The 22,367-nt window shown below is 40.2% G+C and overlaps 1 protein-coding gene across 1 annotated transcript in view; it reads left to right on the top strand.

Annotated features, from left to right (window-relative positions):
* TASOR2 (transcription activation suppressor family member 2) overlaps window positions 1–22,367 on the top strand; it is a 67,787-nt gene that overhangs the window by 26,568 nt on the left and 18,852 nt on the right. Inside the window, exons 8-16 of the mRNA XM_068986764.1 lie at window positions 4,175–4,266; window positions 7,048–7,178; window positions 7,259–7,278; window positions 7,380–7,479; window positions 15,587–15,687; window positions 16,565–16,668; window positions 17,563–17,635; window positions 17,731–17,802; window positions 19,336–20,046. Coding sequence (XP_068842865.1) covers window positions 4,175–4,266; window positions 7,048–7,178; window positions 7,259–7,278; window positions 7,380–7,479; window positions 15,587–15,687; window positions 16,565–16,668; window positions 17,563–17,635; window positions 17,731–17,802; window positions 19,336–20,046 — 1,404 coding nt within the window. The remainder of the gene's footprint in view (window positions 1–4,174; window positions 4,267–7,047; window positions 7,179–7,258; window positions 7,279–7,379; window positions 7,480–15,586; window positions 15,688–16,564; window positions 16,669–17,562; window positions 17,636–17,730; window positions 17,803–19,335; window positions 20,047–22,367) is intronic.

Below are 22,367 nucleotides of genomic sequence, written 5' to 3'. Positions count from 1 at the left end.
AATATATACATGAGCTTTGAATCTAAGAACTTAAGGTTTTCTAATAGAGTTCTCTCTTTTAAAAGATGATTGGACTAGAAGATATCTTTCAGTGCCAAGAGGTCAGTGCTATCATCTGGGGCTAAGGAGGCTTTCCTCCTAACTATCATATGGCAGTAGGAATAGAGAATAGATGGTACTGACCAAAGACGGCAGCTGTGGGATGTGAGGAGTAGAGAAAGGAAATAATCAAATATAAAGTGTTAAATTTGCACTGCATTGATATTATCAATAGAGGAGAGATTTTAAACAGGCTGATGAGTTACAGGAGAAAGGTAGTCTTATCACTAAGAATGTGCTTTAGCCCTACTTTCTTTAAGCTTCACTTTCTTCATTTGTAAATAGATAAAACTATCTTCTAGATTTGTTGTGAGGATTATGAGACTATGTAAAGTGCTTAGCATGGAGCTTACACCTAGTAAGCTCGCAGTAAATGAACACTTACTTCAGTAAGCTGTTTGAGAAACAGTAGGTCATCATAAGTGTTCTGGAAGCTATCCTGCTGGTGATGAAAACAGTTGGAAGAGGGATGAGGACTAGAGGTTGGGGCTCAAGGTGGCAGAGGGTGCATGTTAGTTGAAGCCAAAGATATTGTTACATGGGGCAGCACAGATGGTGAAGAACAGAACTTTTATTTAGATGGTTATGGGACCAAGGGATGGGGACATGGGGCGAGGACAGGAAGAGGAAGAGCTGAGAGCAGTCCAGTGGATGAAGAATCTGGAGGTGGAGTCTCACAGGAAGCAGAAGGTGTCCGGAGGGGTGTTAGCAGTGTCAGATGCTGTAGAAGTTGGAGATCAGGGCTGAGAAAGACTAGGGGGCTTCATGGCTAGGTTCTTGCTGGCCCTTTCTTTGTAATAACAGCTTTATTGAGATAAAATTCACCATACAATTCACCCATTTGAAGTATACAGTTCAGTGTTCCTTTTAGGGCATTCAGAGTTGTGCAACAGTCAGCACAGTCAGTTTTAGACCATTTTCATCAGTCCCCTCCCCTCCCACCAGCCTGGGCAACCACTGTTTTCGTTTTTGCACCTGTGGATTGACCTATTCCAGACATTCCGTATAAATGGAATCATATCTGACCTTTTGTGAGTAACTGTTTTTTTACTCAGTGTTTTTGAGATTCTCTATGTTGTTGCATGTACTTGATTCGCTTTTTGACTGAATAATATTCCATTGTACCACTTTTTCCTTATCCATTCAGCAGTTAGTAGACACTTCGTTTCTACTTTTTAGCTATTATTTTAAAAAGCTACTGTGTATATTCTGGTACATATGGTCTTTATGTGGACAACTATTTTCATTTTTGCTGGGTTTATACCTAGGAGTGGAATTGCTGGCTTGTATGATAACTCTGTGTGTAGGAAATGTTTTTAAACTTCTATTCAGCTATCCTAAAGGACATGAAAGAGGATAAGTTCACAACTCAAATAACAGTTTACCTGAAACCTTTTTTTCTTTTCCCCTATTCTTCTTAACATCTCCTTCTTTTCATTATGAAAAATGTTAATGTAGAAAAAAGTAGCATGGTATGATATACCCATCACCTACCTTTACCAGATAATGTTTCACATTAATCCTCTTCATTTATCTAAAAACGTTTTTTTTTTTCCTGAAAAATGTGGAAGTGAGTTACAAGCAAAGGCCTCAGCATATACCTCTAAAAATCAAGGCCATTTTTCTATGTGACAGTTGCATGAGTTTATTGTTGATGTTCTGAGAGCCTGGTTTCAGTAGGAGGTGTGGAGTAGAGGCTGCATTGTTCCTACAAATACACATTCTTCTTCACATGCTGGGTGTGATGATAAGATAGCACTACTGGATATGTATGTTTATAGTTTTTGGCTCAAGTAAAATGAATGAAATATATGACCATCACTATGAACAAAGCTAGTGGAGGTGATGGAATTCCAGTTGAGCTATTTCAAATCCTGAAAGATGGTGCTGTGAAAGTGCTGTACTCAATATGCCAGCAAACTTGGAAAACTCAGCAGTGGCCACAGGACTGGAAAAGGTCAGTTTTCATTCCAGTCCCAAAGAATGCTCAAACTACCGCACAGTTGCACTCATCTCACATGCTAGTAAAGTAACGCTCAAAATTCTCCAAGCCAGGCTTCAGCAATATGTGAACTGTGAACTTCCAGATGTTCAAGCTGGTTTTAGAAAAGGCAGAGGAACCAGAGATCAAATTGCCAACATCTGCTGGATCATTGAAAAAGCAAGAGAGTTCCAGAAAAACATCTGTTTCTGCTTTACTGACTATGCCAAAGCCTTTAACTGTGTGGATCACAATAAACTGGAAAATTCTGAAATTCAGAGATGGGAATACCAGACCACCTGTCCTACCTCTTGAGAAACCTATATGCAGGTCAGGAAGCAACAGTTAGAACTGGACATGGAACAACAGACTGGTTCCAAATAGGAAAAGGAGTACATCAAAGCTGTATATTGTCACCCTGCTTATTTAACTTATATGCAGAGTACATCATGAGAAACACTAGGCTGGAAGAAGCACAAGCTGGAATCAAGATTGCCGGGAGAAATATCAGTAACCTCAGATATGCAGATGACACCACCATTATGGCAGAAAGTGAAGAGGAACTAAAAAGCCTCTTGCTGAAAGTGAAAGAGGAGAGCGAAAAAGTTGGCTTAAAGCTGAGCATTCAGAAAACGAAGATCATGGCATCTGGTCCCATCACTTCATGGGAAATAGATGGGGAAACAGTGGAAACAGTGTCAGACTTTATTTTTTGGGCTCCAAAATCACTGCAGATGGTGACTGCAGCCATGAAATTAAAAGACGCTTACTCCTTGGAAGAAAAGTTATGACCAACCTAGATAGCATACTGAAAAGCAGAGATATTACTTGGCCAACAAAGGTCCATCTAGTCAAGGCTATGGTTTTTCCAGTGGTCAGGTATGGATGTGAGAGTTGGACTGTGAAGAAAGCTGAGCGCTGAATAATTGATGCTTTTGAACTATGGTGTTGGAGAAGACTCTTGAGAGTCCCTTAGACTGCAAGGAGATGCAACCAATCCATTCTGAAGGAGATCAGCCCTGGGATTTCTTTGGAAGGAATGATGCTAAAGCTGAAACTCCAGTACTTTGGCCACCTCATGCAAAGAGTTGACTCATTGGAAAAGACTGTGATGCTGGGAGGGATTGGGGGCAGGAGGAGAAGGGGACGACCAAGGATGAGATGGCTGGATGGCATCACTGACTCGATGAACATGAGTCTGAGTGACCTCCATTGGTGATGGACAGGGAGGCCTGGCATGCTGCGATTCATGGGGTCGCAAAGAGTTGGACACAACTGAGCAACTGAACTGAACTGAACTGAAGCCTTTATATTACTATAGTATGTTACAGTTTTAAGGTTTATGGATCTTTTTAAATCTCCCTGAAGACCTGTGATTTCTGTATCTGTGACCCACACCCATCCTCTCACTACTCAGTCATGTGCTTAGTAGTAGTAGTAATAAGTGAAGAACTTGGAACTGGAATCCAGTTTTCTGACATGTCTATAGCTCTGTTCATTCTATCTGTGTTCTCACCGTTGTCTTTTCTATTTCACAAGTGATGCCTCAGTTCAGGAATGTCCCTGAAATCGGTTCTTTCGTCTGTTTTCTCACTGCTGCTTCTGTGTGGGGATCATCCTCTCCTGCCTCAACCTACAGGAGTCTCTCCCCGCTTGAGATTCAAACTTCTCTTTTAAACAACAATGGTCTGTGATGAGGCTGCAGTGGTGAACAAAAAATATCTAACCTCTGCTGACTGGAATTCACAGTCCAGCAGAACATGCTGCTTAAAGGCAGGGATCTTATTCTGTTTCCCTTTGTATCACTGCTGCCTGGCACAGACCTGCTGAGTAGTAAACCTCAGCACACATTCTTAAATAGGAGCATTTACTGAGATTTTCTGGAAAAAATAACTTGAGAATCAGATTACCACAGGCCTTTTCACTGAAAGATTGCATGGAGAATAAAACAGAGACTTTTCCAAAATTGTGATACATTCATCCCTTTTCATGTTACCTTTTATTTGTCCCTTGTGTCATCTTGTTCAGTTTAAGTAACCCATGTGTAAACACTCTTCTTAAAGTGTACATTAATCTATTTTTATACTTTTATAGGTGTGTACATTTCCAAATACTCAGACTATCTTCACGCAAGACCTTGGTATCATGGGAAGTCTGGTTATGTTGTAATTTTTAATCTAATTAAGGTAAAGCCTAAATTTGCTTTTGTGTAATTTTTTTTTAATGAAAGTTTATCAGTCTGTGATCATGTTTTTTGCAGCTCATTTGCTAAACATAGTCCTTGCCAAAGACAGCTGTTCAGAATCAGAAAAAATAACTGCTCCTTTTGCTTTCCTTTAAGGACAAAGCTTTTTTTTACTCTCTTAATAGATGATCTGTGATTTTTTTTTTCTTAAAAAAAAAAAGCTTCAAAATAATACAGCAGGCATTTAGTGAGAAGCTTTCCTCACCCTGCTCCACAATGTCACTTTTTAAACATTAAATAGCTGAATGAGTATTGTTTATAAAATAACATGATTTCACCTATAAGAGATGAATTTAGAAGACAGCATTCTGGTTTAAACTGTCAAAATGAGAGATCTGTATGCATTTTTATTATCCCTAAAACATTGAGATCTTGTTCATAGCTTCATGTGATAGCTATAACTAATAATCTGAGAAATTTTTTAGTTCCCTTAAATAATGCAGTATAAGTGAATCACACAATTAGAATTTTCATTCAAATAGTAGGCAAACTAATTTTAGAGGTCGAGGGATTTTTTGAGGACGTATTCTGTGGTCTTGTTTTGTTTGTGCTTTTGTTTTAGCATGCCTACTAAGTTCTTCAGTTATAAACCTAACACTGCTGATTTTTTAAGAGTGTGAATTCTCCATATTCCAGAATTCGTCCCCAAGAACTGAAGGGAAAGTAGCATTCATTGGCTCCCAGCCACTGCTTCCCCTTTAACATTTCCTTCTCCCGCTCTGTGATAAGTACTGTAGTTCTGCTGCAGCCCACATGCTTGTCAGCTCAGATATCAAGTTTTTTATGTCAGATTGTGCCTCGCCATTGGTTTCATGCCCCTACCCTGTCTGGCGGACCCTGCTGTTTAGTTTTGAGTTTCTGGCCATGTGCTCTCAGTCCTCCTTACTTCACTGCCCAGAAGCCAGCCCTGCCCAGTTTGATGGGGAGAGGATGCAGGTTCTGACTGCTCACTGGAGCACCGCTCATGTGCTTAGTCTTCTGAGGACTGTCCTTGGTGGTCCAAGTGCTGAAGAGGAGGGACCTTAACAGCAAGCATATATATGTATATGTATATATATTTAAATAGTGCATCTTATAAACATAAAAATAAAAGTTGCCTATTATTCCGTACCTCATTTTGGTACCTGTTTTGTGTATTTCCATTTTTTTCATGTTATGTCATTATGTTATTCAAAATAGCTTTTAAAATCATTGTATGACCTTTTATTGCATGATAAACTAACTCAACAGTTCTCTTTTTCCTTTTTCTGGGAGATACGTACCCCTTGATGAAGAGATTCCATAGTGAAAAATACTGTCAGCTGTTGAGTAATCAGGGCTGTTGGCCTGTGAAGTGCTTTACTGAGCTTTTGTTCCTTGCTGGTTTACTGGGTGCTGCTGGAAAGCAGTATCTTGGTCTCTAATTTACAATTTACGGAGAAGGCAATAGCACCCCACTCCAGTACTCTTGCCTGGAAAAGTCCCATGGATGGAGGAGCCTGGTGGGCTGCAGTCCATGGGGTCGCAAAGAGTCGGACATGACTGAGCGACTTCACTTTCACTTTTCATTTGCATGCATTGGAGAAGGAAATGGCAACCCACTCCAGTGTTTTTGCCTGGACAATCCCAGGGACGCCTGGTGGGCTGCCTTCTATGGGGTTGCACAGAGTCAGACATAACTGAAGCAACTTAGCAGCAGCAGCAGCAATTTACAGTTTATAATTTAATACTTCAGTTTGGAACTCATCTTTTGACATTTTAGTTTTTTTCATCTTTTATGATATGGTCATTGAATAGTGAGTCTGTTTGGTGGACTGTGTAATTTCTCTTTTAAAGAAATAAGTTAAAATGTTAGTCAGTTGTGTCCGACTCTTTGCGACCCCATGGGCTATATAGGCCACCAGGCTCCTCCATCCATGGGATTTCCCGGACAAGAATACTGGAGTGGGTTGCCATTTCCTTCTCCAGTTGAAAAGAATGGTTCTCCTAAATTTGGGCTAATTCATGTACTCCTTTAATACTATGAAAAAAGCTGTGGATGTTTGCCTAAGAAAGATTCCAACTTACATCAGAGTTTGTGAAAAAACAAAAAACTTTGAGGGCTAAGTACAAATGTAATGAGGTTCATGGATAATTAAAACTATTATTGGTCTTAAGATAATTTTTTAAGAGCCATAGTTCTTAACACAGTTTGCTGCTGCTGCTGCTGCTAAGTCGCTTCAGTCGTGTCTGACTCTGTGCGACCCCATAGACGACAGCCCACCAGGCTCTGCCGTTCCTGGGATTCTCCAGGCAAGAACACTGGAGTGGGTTGCCATTTCCTTCTCCGATGCATGAAAGTGAAAAGTGAAAGTGATAGTCAAAATACATCCCCATCTTTATTTAGGCTATTTTAGAATAAATCCTAGAGTGAAATTATTCCTATTTGAAGATATTTGATTAGTCTTAATATTTTCATTCTAGGGAAAAGTCAAGTTTGTGTCTGAGAATTATACAGCTAACTATACTAGCCCATCTTCTGGCTATGATTGCCATGTGGCTGCAAATATTAACAAGATTTCTCACAAGACAAGTCATTTTCGCACCTTTGAACTGAGTCAGGTATAGTCACCTGGGAATAAATCATTTGCAAGATACTTTTCTGAATCTAATGAGTTAAATGTAGAGGTTGGGTAGGGTTGAAGTAAACTTGATACATGAGGAATTCTGTAGTGCTATCCTCATAATACTTCTCTTCTTTCAGTATTACCTCTATGAACTTTCAGGCAGCACTGTTACTGAGCGACCCAGACAGATCTGTCCTTACCTGATTGTAGCTTTTCAGTACAGGGAACCTAAAAAGATGGCAGCACCAGCCCATGATCATAAAAGCATGTAAGTAATGACGTGCATACTTTGTTTTACTGGATTTGTTTTCTTTGCTCTTATAAAAATGCTTCTTTTTTCCCCCCTAGACTTGAACTCAAAGAAAATGGTAAGAAATTATTTGTTTGTTTTTTTTTTAGTTTTTTCTTTAAGTAAATGTTTTGTTCAAAAATAAATAATCAGTTTCTTTCTTAACCTCATTTCTTACAGTTCTCATCTCTCCATGGAAAGGGAAATTAATTATACAAGGCTGTCTGCTGTGCGATATAACTCTTTGGTGTTCCTATGGTACAGTGGTTCCAAAACAACTGTAAGTGTTGAATTAATGCCCTTTACTAATGCTTCCCTAAGTTTTCAGTTCTCGTTTTGAGGTCCTGCTTGTTGGCACTGGTGTGAAATATACAGCTGTGCTTGGTTTTAGGTTATTCTTCAGGAGATGTATAAAGTACAGGGCTGTGACACAAGAGACCAAAATTCAAATCTAAATTTGACCTTTGCTTGGGAATAAGTTAGTTTTATTGTTACTCAGTTGCTAAGCTGTGTCTGCTTCTGTGACCCCATGGACTGTAGCAAGCCAGGCTTCCCTGTCCTTCACTATCTCCTGAAGTTTGCTCAAACTCATGTCCATTGAGTCAGTGATGCCATCCAACCGTCTCATCCTCTATCGTCCCCTTCTCCTCCTACCCTCAATCTTTCCCAGCATCAGGGTCTTTTCCAATAAGTTGGCTCTTTATATTAGGTGGCCACAGTATTGGAGCTTCAGCATCAGTCCTTCCAATGAATATTCAGGGCTGATTTCCTTGAGGATAGACTGGTTTGATCTCCTTACTGTCCAAGGAAGTCTCAAGAGTCTTCTCCAACACCATAGTTGAAAAGCATCAGTTCTTTGGTGCTTAGCCTTGATTATGGTCCAGCTCTCACATCTGTACATGACTGCTAAAAAAACCATAGCTTTGGCTATATGGACCTTTGTTGGCAAAGTGAAGTCCCTACTTTTTAGTTTTATAATCTTTGATAAATTGCTTTTAAAATTTTAGCATCTTAATCCATTTGTGGAAAAATAAGCTCTCAGGCTAAATTAATTTATTTAATGCTAAAAGTTTGACTTTCTGTGAGAAACAAATTGTACTTGCCTAGATAACAGATGCAGATTATAGCCACTTAATGATTTCTGTTATAGTTTTTATTAAGATATGCAGGATCTAATTTTCTAATTTTCACATGATTTCCCTAAAGTGGTATTAAATAGAGGAGCTGTTACATGTATTTATATGATAATAAATTACAGCATTTTTTTCTGGGCTTCTTGTGATACTTTTTTGTTTAACCTATTTAGTTTGTCCTCAAACCCCTTGAAAGTTAGATATGCTTTAACTGAAATAAAAAGTGAAAGTTAGTGTTCTATTAGAAATAACTTTCTTTTTATTGGCTCTTTTTAAAAGTTTTATGTTTGTTTATTTATTTAGATTGCATGAGCCTTCATTGCTTTGTGCAACTTTCTCTAGTTATGGCGAGCAGGGGGCTACTCTCTAATTGGAGTACTCGGACTTCTCATGGTGGTGGCTTCTCTCGTTGAGGAACACAGGCTTTAGGTGTGCAGGCTTCAGGAGTTGCAGCACACAGGCTCAGTAGTTGTGTAGAGTACAACTAGTAAGTGTAGAACCTACTCCAGTGTTCTTGCCTGGAGAATCCCAGGGACAGGGGAGCCTCGTAGGCTGCCGTCTATAGGGTTGCACAGAGTCAGACATGACTGAAGCGAGTTAGCAGCAGCAGCAGCAGTAAGTGTAGAAAGAGTGATGAAATTAAGAAATCACATTTTGGCAACATCATAATGATCAATGGAGGCTTGATAAAGTAGGTGAAAGTTTGATGAAATTTACATATCTCACAAAGGAAAAAATGCAGACCTTATAATAAAAGAAGCTGCACATACCATTTTAACTCAGTTCAGTTCAGTTGCTCAGTTGTGTACAACTCTTTGTGAACCCATGGACTGCAGCACGACAGGCCGCCCTGTCCATCACCAACTCGCAGAGTCTACTCAAACTCCTGTCTATCAAGTCGGTGTTACCATCCAGCCGTCTCATCCTCTGTCGTCCCCTTCTCCACCTGCACCCAATCCCTCCCAGCATCAGGGTCCTTTCCAGTGAGTCGACTATTCACATGAAATGGCCAAAGCATTGGGAGTTTCAGCTTTAGCATCATTCCTTCCAAAGAAATCCCAGGGTTGATCTCTTTCAGAATGGACTGGTTGGATCTCCTTGCGGTCCAAGGGACTCTCAAGAGTCTTCTCCAACACCACAGTTCAAAAGAATCAATTCTTCGGTGCTCAGCTTTCTTCACAGTCCAACTCTCACATCCATACCTGACCACTGGAAAAACCATAGCCTTGACTGGACGGATCTTTGTTGGCCAAGCAATGTCTCTGCTTTTCAGTATGCTATCTAGGTTGGTTATAACTTTCCTTCCAAGGTTTAAGCATTTTTTAATTTTGTGGCTGCAGTGATTTTGGAGCCCCAAAACATAAAGGCAGCCACTGTTTCCACTGTTTATCCATCTATTTCCCATGAAGTGATGGGACCAGATCCCCTGATCTTAGTTTTCTGAATGTTGAGCTTTAAGTCAACTTTTTCACTCTCCTTTCATTTTCAGTAAGAGGCTTTTGAGTTCCTCTTCACTTTCTGCCATAAGGGTGGTGTCATCTGCATATCTGAGATTACTGATATTTCTCCTGGCAATCTTGATTCCAGCTTGTGCTTCTTCCACCCCAATGTTTCCCATGATGTACTCTGCATATAGGTTAAATAAGCAGGGTCAGCCTTGACATATTCCTTTTCCTATTTGGAACCAGTCTGTTGTTCCATGTCCAGTTCTAACTGTTGCTTCCTGACCTGCATACAGATTTCTCAAGAGGCAAGTCAGGTGGTCTGGTATTCCCATCTCTTCCAGAATTTGCCACAGTTTATTGTGATTCACACAGTCAAGGGCTTTGGCATAGTCAATAAAGCAGAAATAGATGTTTCTCTGGAACTCTCTTGCTGTTTCGATGATCCAGCGGATGTTGGCAGTTTGATCTCTGGTTCCTCTGCCTTTTCTAAAAGCAGTTTGAACATCTGGAAGTTCACAGTTCACGTATTGCTAAAGCCTGGCTTGGAGAATTTTGAGCATTACTTTACTAGCATGTGAGATGAGTGCAATTGTGCGGTAGTTTGAGCATTCTTTGGCATTGCCTTTCTTTGGGATTGGAATGAAAACTGACCTTTTCCAGTCCTGTGGCCACTGCTGAGTTTTCGAAATCTGCTGGCATATTGAGTGCAGCACTTTCACAGCACCATCTTTCAGGATTTTGAAATAGCACAACTGGCATTCCATCACCTCCACCAGCTTTGTTCGTTGTGATGCTTTCTAAGGCCCACTTGACTTCACATTCCAGGATATCTGGCTCTAAGTGAGTGATCACACCATCGTGATTATCTGGGTCGTGAGGATCTTTTTTGTACAGTTCTTCTGTGTATTCTTGCCACCTCTTCTTAATATCTTCTGCTTCTGTTAGGTCCATACCATTTCTGTCCTTTATCGAGCCCATCTTTGCATGAAATGTTCCCGCGTGATCTTTAATTTTCTTGAAGAGATCTCTAGTCTTTCCCATTCTATTGTTTTCCTCTATTTCTTTGCACTGATCACTAAGGAAGGCTTTCTTATCTCTCCTTGCTATTCTTTGGAACTCTGCATTCAAGTGGGAATATCTTTCCTTTTCTCCTTTGTTTTTCGCTTCTCTTCTTTTCACACCTATTTGTAAGGCTTCCTCAGACACCCATTTTGCTTTTTTGCATTTTTTTTCCATGGGGATGGTCTTGATCCCTGTCACTTGTACAATGTAACAAACCTCCGTCCATAGTTCATCAGGCACTGTCTATCAGATCTAGACCCTTAAATCTATTTCTCACTTCCACTGTATAATCATAGGGATTTGATATAGGTCATACGTGAATGGTCTAGTGGTTTTCCCTACTTTCTTCATTTTAAGTCTGAATTTGGCAATAAGGAGTTCATGATCTGAGCCACAGTTAGCTCCTGGTCTTGTTTTGCTGACTATAAAGAGCTTCTCCATCTTTGGCTGCAAAGAATATAATCAGTCTGATTTCTGTGTTGACCATCTGGTGATGTCCATGTGTAGAGTCTTCTCTTGTGTTGTTGGAAGAGGGTGTTTGCTATGACCAGTGCGTTCTCTTGGCAAAACTCTATTAGCCTTTGCCCCGCTTCATTCCGTATTCCAAGGCCAAATTTGCCTGTTACTCCAGGTGTTTCTTGACTTCCTACTTTTGCATTCCAGTCCCCTGTAATGAAAAGGACATCTTTTTTGGGTGTTAGTTCTAAAAGGTCTTGTAGGTCTTCATAGAACTGCTCAACTTCAGCTTCTTCAGCATTACTGGTTGGAGCATAGGCTTGGATTACCGTGTTATTGAATAGTTTGCCTTGGAAACGAACAGAGATCATTCTGTCGTTTTTGAGATTGCATCCAAGTACTGCATTTTGGACTCTTTTGTTGACCATGATGGCTACTCCATTTCTTCTAAGGGATTCTTGCCCACAGTAGTAGATAAAATGGTCATCTGAGTTAAATTCACCCTTTCCAGTCCATTTTAGTTTGCTGATTCCTAGAATATTGACGTTCACTCTTGCCATTTCCTGTTTGACCACTTCCAATTTGCCTTGATTCATGGACCTGACATTCCAGGTTCCTATGCAATATTGCTCTTCACAGCATCAGACCTTGCTTCTATCACCAGTCACATCCACAGCTGGGTATTGTTTTTGCTTTGGCTCCATCCCTTCATTCTTTCTGGAGTTATTTCTCCACTTATCTCCAGTAGCATATTGGGCACCTAATGACCTGGGGAGTTCCTCTTTCAGTATCCTATCATTTTGCCCTTTTGTACTGTTCATGGGGTTCTCAAGGCAAGAATACTGAAGTGGTTTGCCATTCCCTTCTCCAGTGGACCACCTTCTGTCACATCTTTCCACCAAGACCCGTCCGTCTTGGGTGGCCCCACACAGCATGGCTTAGTTTGATTGAGTTAGACAGGCTGTGGTCCATGTGATCAGATTGGCTAGTTTTCGGTGATTATGGTTTCAGTGTATCTGCCCTCTGATGCCCTCTCGCAACACCTACCATCTTACTTGGGTTTCTCTTACCTTGGACGTGGGGTATCTCCTCATGGCCGCCCCTCCTGACCTTGAACATGGAGTAGCTCCTCTCGGCCCTCCTGCACTTGCTCAGCCACCGCTCCTTGGATGTGGGGCTGCTCATCTCAGCCGCCGCCCCTGACCTCGGGCGCATTTTAACTCAGTGGATAAGTTAACATCACCAGGAAAGAAATAAACATCAGGAGCTTCCTGACATGATACACAGAGAATGACACGATATCATGTCTCTGGTGTTCCTGCCAGTCTAATCAGGAGGAAACATCAGACATGCCCAGATTGAAGGACAGTCTGCAAAGTAAATGGCCTGTATTATTCAGAAATGTCAAGGTCAGTGAAGATGAAGACTTGCAGGTTGAAGGAGATGAGAGAGACATAAGTAAGTGTCGTGTGTCATTCTGGATTGGATTCTGGACCAGAAGAAAGCAGTGCCTTCTCTTGTTACCAGGGACCTTAGTGAGTGCTGTAGATTAAAGAACTGCACTGTATTGTTGATGTCTTGAGTTTGCTAATTGTTTTGTGGTTATATCGGTTCAGTCAGTTCAATCACTCAGTCGTGTCTGACTCTTCACGACTCCATGGACTACAAGGCTTCCCTGTCCATCACCAACTCCCAGAGCTGGTCCATTGAGTCAGTGATGCCACCCAACCATCTCATCCTCTGTTGTCCCCTTCTCCTTCTGTCTTCAGTCTTTCTCAGCATCAGGGTCTTTCCCAATAAATCAGTTCTTCGCATCAGGTGGCCAAAATATTGGAGCTTCAGCTTCAGTCCTTCCAATGAATAGTCAGGACTGATTTCCGTTAGGATGGACTGGTTGGATCTCTTTGCAGTCCAACAGATTCCCAACAGTCTTCTTCAGCACCACAATTCAAAAGCATCAATTTTTGGTGGTGCTCAGTTTTCTTTATAGTCCAACTCTTACATCCATACATGACTACTGGAAACCATACTTGATGGACCTTTGTTGTCTAAGTAATATCTCTGCTTTTTAATATATTGGCTAGGTTGGTCATAGCTTTTCTTCCAAGGAGCAAGTTTGTCTTTTAATTTCATGGCTGCAGTCAACATCTGCAGTGATTTTGGAGCCCCAAAAAATAAAGTCTCTGACTGTTTCCATTGTTTCCCCATCTATTTGCCATGAAGTGATGGGACCAGATTCCATGATCGTAGTTTTCTGAATGTCAAGTTTTAAGACAACTTTTTCACTCTCATCTTTCACTTTCATCAAGAGGCTCTTTAGCTCTTCTTCGCTTTCTGCCATAAGGGTGGTGTCATCTGTGTATCTGAGGTTATTGATATTTCTCCCGGCAATCTTGATTTCAGCTTGGGATTCATTCAGCCTGGCATTTTGCATGATGAACACTGCATATAAGTTAAATAAGCAGGGTGACAATATACAGCCTTGACATATTCCTTTACCAATTCAGAACCAGTCTGTTCTTCCATGTCCAGTTCTAACTGTTGCTTCTTGACCTGTATACAGATTTCTCAGGAGGCAGGTAAGGTGATCTGGTATTCCCATCTCTTTAAGAATTTTCCACACTTTGTTGTGTTCCACACAGTCAAAGGCTTTGGAGTAGTCAATAAAGCAGAAATAGATGTTTTTCTGAAACTCTCTTGCTTTTTTGATGATGCATCGGATGTTGGCAATTTGATCTCTGGTTCCTCTGCCTTTTCTAAATCCAACTTGAACATCTGGAAGTTCTTGGTTCACATACTGTTGAATGATTTACATACCAATCTCGCTTGGAGAATTTTGAGCATCACTTACTAGCATGTGAGATGAGTGTGATTGTTCGGTAGTTTGAGCATTCTCTCTCTGGCATTGCCTTTCTTTGGGATTGGAATAAAATCTGACCTTTCCTGGTCTTATGGCCACTGCTGAAGTTTTCCAAATTTGCTGGCATATTGAGTGCAGCAACTTTAACAGCATCATCTTTTAGGAGTTGAAATAACTCAGCTGGAATTCCATCACCTCCACTAGCTTTGTTCCTAGTGATGCTTCCTAAGGCCTACTTGACTTCGCACTCCAGGATGTCTGGCTGTAGGTGAGTGATCAAACCCTCATGGTTATCTGGGTCATTAAGATCTTTTTTTGTATAGTTCTTCTGTATATTACTGCCACGCCTTCTTAATATCTTCTGCTTCTGTTAGGTCCATACTATTTCTGTCATTTAATGTGCCCATCTTTGCATGAAATGTTCCCTTGGCATCTCTAATTTTCTAGAAAAGATCTCTAGTCTTTCCCATTGTATTGTTTACCTCTATTTCTTTGCATTGATCACTTAGGAAGGCTTTCTTATCTCTCCTTGCTATTCTTTGGATCTCTACATTCAGATGAGTATATCTTTTGTGTGTGTGTGTGTGTGGTTATAGAAGGAAATGTTTTTCTTAAAAGTGCACGCAGAGAAGTCTTTAGGGGAAAAGGAGGAGGTATCTGTAAGTGTACAAGTATTTCTAAATACGTTTTAAAGAAGGAAGTGGTACTAGTCTAGATAGGGTTCTTTCTGTGGCCCTGCATGGTAGGCAGTCCTGTATTGTCGAAAGCTTTCAACTCTTACGTGGTATAATTTCTAGAAGATTCTCATCCCATTCCAGAATACATAATTATTCCATACTTCTGGATATTTTGGTTATAACGAAAATGCATGCATTCAGTTAATGTGAACATATTTGCAAACCATGGTTTATGAGGTATTGGTGATGGACAGGGAGGCCTGGCGTGCTGCAGTTCATGGGGTCGCAAAGAGTCGGACACGACTGAGCGACTGAACTGAACTGCACTGGAGTCCTCAGTCATACATGACTCTTTGTGACCCTATGGATAGTCTTGTCATGCCTGACTCTTCGTGACCCCGTAGACTATAGCCTGCCAGGCTTCTTGGTGCATAGGATTCTCCAGGCAAGAGTACTGGAGTGGGTTGCCATTCCCTTCTTCAGGGTATCTTCCTGACCCACAGATTGAACACAGATCTCCTGCATTGCAAACAGTTTTTTTATTGTCTGAGCCATCAGGGAAGCCAATTTATAAGGTCATATACCCAAAAATCTCTAGTACTTATGAACATACACATTATTTGATTTAGAGTTTATAGATTTAAAAATTTTTGTGATTTTAATAGTTTTGTTTTCATTTATATTAGAAAATCAAAAGTTATGAAGCTCTAGTTTTAGTGTTTATTACATTACATGATATTGTTTTGTTTTTTAGACCACATGAACTAGATTTTAAGTATGTAATGAAAGTGTCATCTTTGAAAGAGAGACTACCAGAAGCTGCTTTTAAAAAACAGAATTACATGGAGCGCAAAGGTGTGTTCAGATGTCATGGTACGCTGCGTGTCCTGAACTTTGTTCCAGTTGTTTTCCACTCTCTCTTTCATACACACACATGCATGCACACATACTTTCTCTCCCTCCTTATTTCTGTTTTTCCCTTAAGTGATTCTTAAAAGGGGTCTTTTGTGAAAGGGATAGAGTAACCATGTGATTCAGTTCCTGGGAGGCCAGCTCAAAGTGATGAACAGTAGTTTCATTTAATATGGGAGAGACTAGCTTTAATATAGAATACTGAGGGAATTAAGCAGAGATATGCTTATAAACAGTTGGAAACTCATAATCATTACTTTCAAGGAGAACAGAGGTTTTGTGGTTGTTTTTATGTGTTTACCACTGACTCTGGAACAACACAGGTTTGAATTGCTTAAGTCCACTTATAAGCAGTTTTTTTTTCAGTAGTACATATTACAGTACCACTCAATCCGTGGATGTGGAATCATGATTACCCAGGTGATCATATATTGAAAATACTGACTGCACAGGGGGTTGAGGGAGAGGCATTCAAGGGTCATTTCATTTACTTTTAAATGAAATAAAGCAGAAAACATGAGAAGGAAAGTTCTTAGTCATTTAGATTAATTCATGGCAACATTGATGTTTTTATTTATATATATTTATTTGTCTTGTTAACTTTATATTAGTGTAGTATAAAAGCATTGTTTTTAAATACTGTATACAGTAACATTTTATTAAGGGGTTTTATAACCAAGACCATTGAATGATCCATGTTTTTTGAATAGTATTCCTATTTCGTCTTTTAAAATATAAAATGAATAAATCGGTTGTAAAAAAAAAGCATCATAGTATTTAAAAATAAGAAATGTTCTGTGTTTCTGATTTTTTTCCACAGTCTGTTGCCAAGACATGTGCTTCAGTATGTATGAGGTGGAACTCTCAAACAAACAGGGGGAGAAAGTAGATAAACTAATAGAATACATTAAAAGGGAACAGTTGGTAAGAGTCATCCATTTAACATATAATTATTATTTTCCTTAAAATTGAGAACTTGATACACAGGGACTGTGGGAGAAACATATGGAGACGCACCATAGTGATGGTTCCTGTGGGTAGCATTCTAATAAAGAATTAGAAGTCTTTTTTTCATACTTGAGTTGTTAGTGAATGATCTATTAATTTATCAGATTTGTAGGCTTATGACCTGTAAATTTTTGAAATACAGTATTTATCTCTTCATGAAGTAGTATATTTTATTCTGTTTTTTTTAACTCAATGATTATTATATGAACATTGGATTTTGTCTTTGTTATATGTATATAGGCTTTTGAAATGGTGAATAATGGGAAAGGAGCTGCATTTTCTGTCTGCATTTCTTATTACCAGGGACCTAATGATATTATTGCCTGTTATTTCCCATCTCCTAGTATGCTGTGGAAAGGATTTCTTTAATGGATGATATTTTCCAGTTTTTCTAGTTCCAGGATTCTGTGATATGTTTTGTGTTAACTTGAGCTTATTGATGTTAATCATAGGTCTGAGTGACCTTGAATTTGTAGTGGCTAATGGGAAACAGCAGATACTTACACAGCAAATGTCAAACATGACAATGAAAAAAGTTTCTGATTGATTTGTTACATAGTTGAACACTATCTGAAAACTAACCCTTGATATTCCAGTTATTTATTATATGTAGCCCTAACAAGGCAAAGATTATTTGAGCAGTAAGGGACTTGAAATTTCTGATACTAGGGACAAAATTGTTCTGCTTCTCATAAATACTAACATTTCAAGAATCTTTTTCCTTAACTTTTCATAAGGTTAAAAATCACTGAAGAATGTGGTAGAAGGAGAAGGGAATTGAATCTTCTTTCTTGCTTTTTTATGTTTAAGGCAATCATCAAATGCTTAGAAGATCGAGAATTTTTCATTTTACTTACGTCATCAGCCTTAATGTCTGAAACAGGTAAGGACAACTCTTTTGAAAAAATGTTTTCCAATATGTTTACTTGTATCAAATCAGCAACCTGATTTTCTTCTGATTCTCATTATTATGTGTAGGTTTTAGAGAGGACCAGACAGGCCTACACGGGTTGCATTTATTCCACTCACCTCCGTCAGCAGCAGGTAAGGGCACAGGCAGTCCACGACAGCTGTGGGCCACTTTTCAGTCCTCATCTTAAACCCCCAGCAGCACATAACTCTAGCAACTGTTTTCTTCTCTGAAATAACTTTCCCCCTTTACTCTCCCTGGTCAGTCCTTCATCTCTGCAGGCTTATCTTTGCTTGTCTACTCTCCACTCAGTATCCACCTGCCTATTGACATCTCTTTCCACTTAGGTGTCTCAGATATTCCTCACATTCAGTGTGTCCAAAACTGGATTCATTTTTTCTTGAAGAGCAATAGCCAGGAAGTAGTTTCATTATAGTCTCCCCGTCAGTAGGACTTAAGGTCTTCACAGAAGCACTTGCCTTTATCTGGACTGCTTGTCTCCTTCCCCAGGATCAGGAATTATCTATTAGGGGAAAAAAGTATTGCTCATGCAGGATATACAGTAGATCAGTGGTATTAGAATTTCAGAGGGCAGTTAGGAAACAAAGTCCAGAAAGGCTCTGATCAGGGGAGATAATGAACAAAGCTGGAGAATAAGCATGGTCGAGCTTCTGATGCAGAGCTGTCAGGTGTAAGCCTGATTATCACTTTAATGAGTCCATCATCACTCTTCCTTCATTGAGGAACATAGACTAGTCAGTCTAACTGCTGCTGCTGCTGCTAAGTCACTTCAGTCGTGTCCGACTCTGTGTGACCCCATAGACGGCAGCCCACCAGGCTCCTCTGTCCCTGGGATTCTCCAGGCAAGAACACTGGAGTGGGTTGCCATTTCCTTCTCCAGTGCGTGAAAGTGAAGTCACTCAGTCGTGTCCAACTCTTTGCGACCCCATGGACTGCAGCCTACCAGGCTCCTCCATCCATGGGATTTTCCCGTCAGTCTAGTTACATAATAGTAACTTGAGGGTTACTTAGGGGTTTACTTTGTTTGAGTTCAGTTGGTTCCCATCACAAAGAAAAAAACTTTATTTCTTCTTTAATTTTGTATCTACATGGTATGATGGGTGTTCACTAGACTTACTGAGGTAACTGTTTAATGATGTATGTAAGTCAAATCATTATGCTGTAAATTCTGAATGTACACAGTGCTGTATTTCAATTATATCTCAATAAAGCTAGAAGCAAAAGGAAAGTCAAAATGTGAACCAAAGGACATTTTCACCTTTGACTACCTTGTTAAGAGAGTTTGAAGTAGGTCATAGAAGGTACAGATAAGAACAGAAAAGCAACTCTGCCAACTCTAAGAGCCGGTGCTATTTTTCAGAGCTGGAGGCAGGCCTGCCTTCTTCATTCTCACCTTGTCATCTCTCCTGAATGACTCTGTTTTGATTCTGTGTGTATTTTCATATATATGGTCATTATATATGTTCATATATATGTTCATAGAAGGCATTCATAAGCCTTCTATTAATTGCTATTTAGATTACCATTTGAAACACTCATCATATTTAACCATCCTATAATTTTGTAATATAAAGCATTTCTTTTCCTGCATGATTTTTGGGAAACAAAAGTTCAGGTTTTTAATACATGCATATATATTTTAGGTCTGACAGACTTGAAAGTTGAAGACGACATCTCATTGAAGGTGGTGCCTGTTTTGCCTGCCCTCAATTGTGCCCTGCTAGAAGCAAAGAAATCATTTTCTGAAAAAGGAATCTCTCTAAACACATTAATAAAGCATAATTTCCAAGACTTGTCCAAGGTGAACAAAAGCCCTCCAGTGACTGCTGCTTCCCAGGACGGATTTAAAGAAACTGGCTTCTCTGGCCAAGTGTCCAGTGGTTTTGACTTGACTCCTCCAGCTGAAAAGTGCCCTTTACAGTCTTTAACTCAGCTGAAGTCTTACTTTTCAGATGCGAGCGGGTACATTTTGGGAGTGTCTACTGTGTTAGGTCTATTGGCAGAGCGTCCTCAGTCTCCTTGTATTTCAGATGGGATATGCGATGCAGGCTTTTCTTTAGTGATGACTCCAGATCCTGAATTTCGTGACTCAGAGGCAGAAGGAAGAAAAGATACAGAAACTGGAAATAACTCTGAAGATGTGTTTCAAGCAAGACAGGGAGCTCTGGTCCCACTGAGCCTAGCGCCAAATCTGAGAGTGCAGCCCAAGAGAAAGGCAAGCACGCTGCCCATGGTACAGAGTAAAAGGGTGAGCTTGTACCGACCCTTCCCCAAAAGGACTCCTGCTGGAGAAAACAAGGGTCCCGCCTCTACCACAACTCTCAAGCTAGTCAAAGGACAGTTTCCTCAGAGGAGAAAAAGAGGTAAGCACATCATGTGGGTTTTCAGATATTGTGTCCCCACCTTGTGTGACAGTCCTGAACCATAGCTTGGTGGCGTCTGGGAGGAGTTCTTTCCCGGTGGCTGGTAGCACACTAGAGCTGGGGGGCACTGATCTAGGTGACAGGTGAAAGTCAACAGGACAAAAGCCTGCCCACCAGGAGCTCTTATTCACTTGTAAAACTGCTCCAGTTGCCACTTAGTTATTTTCTTAACTTTCTAAGAAATAAGGTCTTTGAGTTTCTGAACTGCCCTGGGACAGATTGGACAGGATCTCCTAATATCAGGCACACTAAGAGCAACTGGTAGAAAGTTTTGAGTAACGGCCTGAGCACATCTAAAGAGGGTCCACCTGGGCCTCCACAATCAGAGCATCCTGGGGCAGAGTTCTAACCCTTGGTGTGTTCTAAAGGTGGTCACCTGGACCTGCTGTCTGGTACGGACCAACTGAAACCATGTCCAGTGGCCTGGAGATGTATGTAAAGAAACGGTTCACAAGTGGTTTTGTTGTCCCTGAAAACTGAGTAGGACCCCACATCCAGAGCCATTTAGTGTCAGTCAAGTGCACTTTAGCCAGCAGAGCACAGCAGACAGCACAACTCTGGCTTAGAGCCCCCTCAGATATGTGTAGTGTATTTGTTTAAACTAGGGAGCTTAAAGGAAATTAGTCCTGAAGATTCATTGGAAGGACTGATGGCAAAGCTGAAACTCCAATACTTTGGCCACCTGATGGAAAGAACTGACTCATTAGAAAACACCCTGATGCTGGGAAAGATTGAAGGCGGGAGAAGGGAATGACAGAGGATGAGATGGTTGGATGGCATCACTGACTCAATGGACATGAGTTTGAGTAAGCTCTGGGAGTTGGTGATGGACAGGGAGTCCTATCGTGCTGCAGTCCATGGGGTCACAAAGAGTCGGACACGAGTGAGTGACTGAACTGAACTGAGCTGAGGGAACTTACACTCCATGTTCTCTACGAGAAGGGTGAGCAGACTGTGGCCAGGGCCCCTTAGGCATCTCCCCATCATCTCTGTACTTGATAGCAGGCAAAGCGGGAGGCTGCTTATGAGCATGTGTCTTAGCCAGCCCTGTCTGTCATGTTGTGAATTTAACACTTGATGCCTAAAGAAGAAATACTGGAGATGTGTGGATCCCCTAGGATCCTAGATAATTAAGATTTTACCCTTTGGTTTAACAAATAGTTATTTCTGACCAATTATAGTTTGAGAAATGGTGTGTGTGTTAAGAAGGTTGTGGAAAGAAGGGCAGCATGAAGCAGACACACATGCACTGTCCGTAAACATTCCAGGCCGTATTGGCTTTCTTCTCTATATGATTTTACTTAAAGGTATTAAATATATTATCTGTAATTCAACATATATGTTGTCACTGTTTCTCAAAACATTTTAAATTTCATCCACTGTAAGAAATGTGTTTTATGTTTTAGTCTAGTACACACAAATGCATACATACTGAAACAGAAATTTCAGAAAACATTTACCCTAACTTTGTGCAGTATAATCTGATATATTCTGTTTCATTTAATAAAGAATTCTGGTTGCAGCCCACTAGGTTTATTTGACAGTCCACCCATGGGTTATTGTGCGCATTTTGAGAAACATGCTGTTGAGTGATGCAGATAAGCAGGGTGGTCCCTGCAGGGTCGTGTTTCCCCTTTTCCTCCCAGGACCTGGGTCATGAGAGGTGTTCACTTCCTGCCCATGCAGATCTTACATGTCCCCTCGTCTTGATCATCTTATCTGTTTCCTTTCTCTTCTCAATTTAGTATTAATCATTTTCCACTTTTATGCAGGAGACCTGGGTTAGTTAGATCCCTGGGTTGGGAAGATCCCCTGGAGAAAGGAAAGGCTACCCACTCCAGTATTCTGGCCTGGAGAATTCCATGGACTGTATAGTCCATGGGGTTGCAAAAAGTCAGACATGATTGAGTGACTTTCAGTTTCACTTTCATTTTCCTGCTTGATTTATATTTTGCCTTTTTTATGGCAAAATTTTTAAAATTGTAACTGATGTAGAATCAGAAGTCTTAATCTGGAACAAACAAAACTATGCTGCTCTGTTGCCTTTATTAGTTTAGTAGGGAAGAAAATAATTAAACCCAGGGAAATGTTCAACATTAAGAGAGCCTTAAAGCTTTTTTAAAAACCACTTATTCCTCTAATTTTCAGAAACATAAAATGAAATTGGTCTCTTTTTTACATTTCACTAATAACCATCACATTCTTACACTGTTTAGTATCATTTTTCTGTTCACAATTAGAAATAATATTTTCTATATGAT

This window comes from Capricornis sumatraensis, chromosome 15 (assembly GCF_032405125.1).
Source record: "Capricornis sumatraensis isolate serow.1 chromosome 15, serow.2, whole genome shotgun sequence".
Lineage (NCBI taxonomy): Eukaryota > Metazoa > Chordata > Mammalia > Artiodactyla > Bovidae > Capricornis > Capricornis sumatraensis.
Note: the sequence above shows the minus strand (reverse complement) of the source record. Positions and strands in the feature narration are given on the sequence as shown.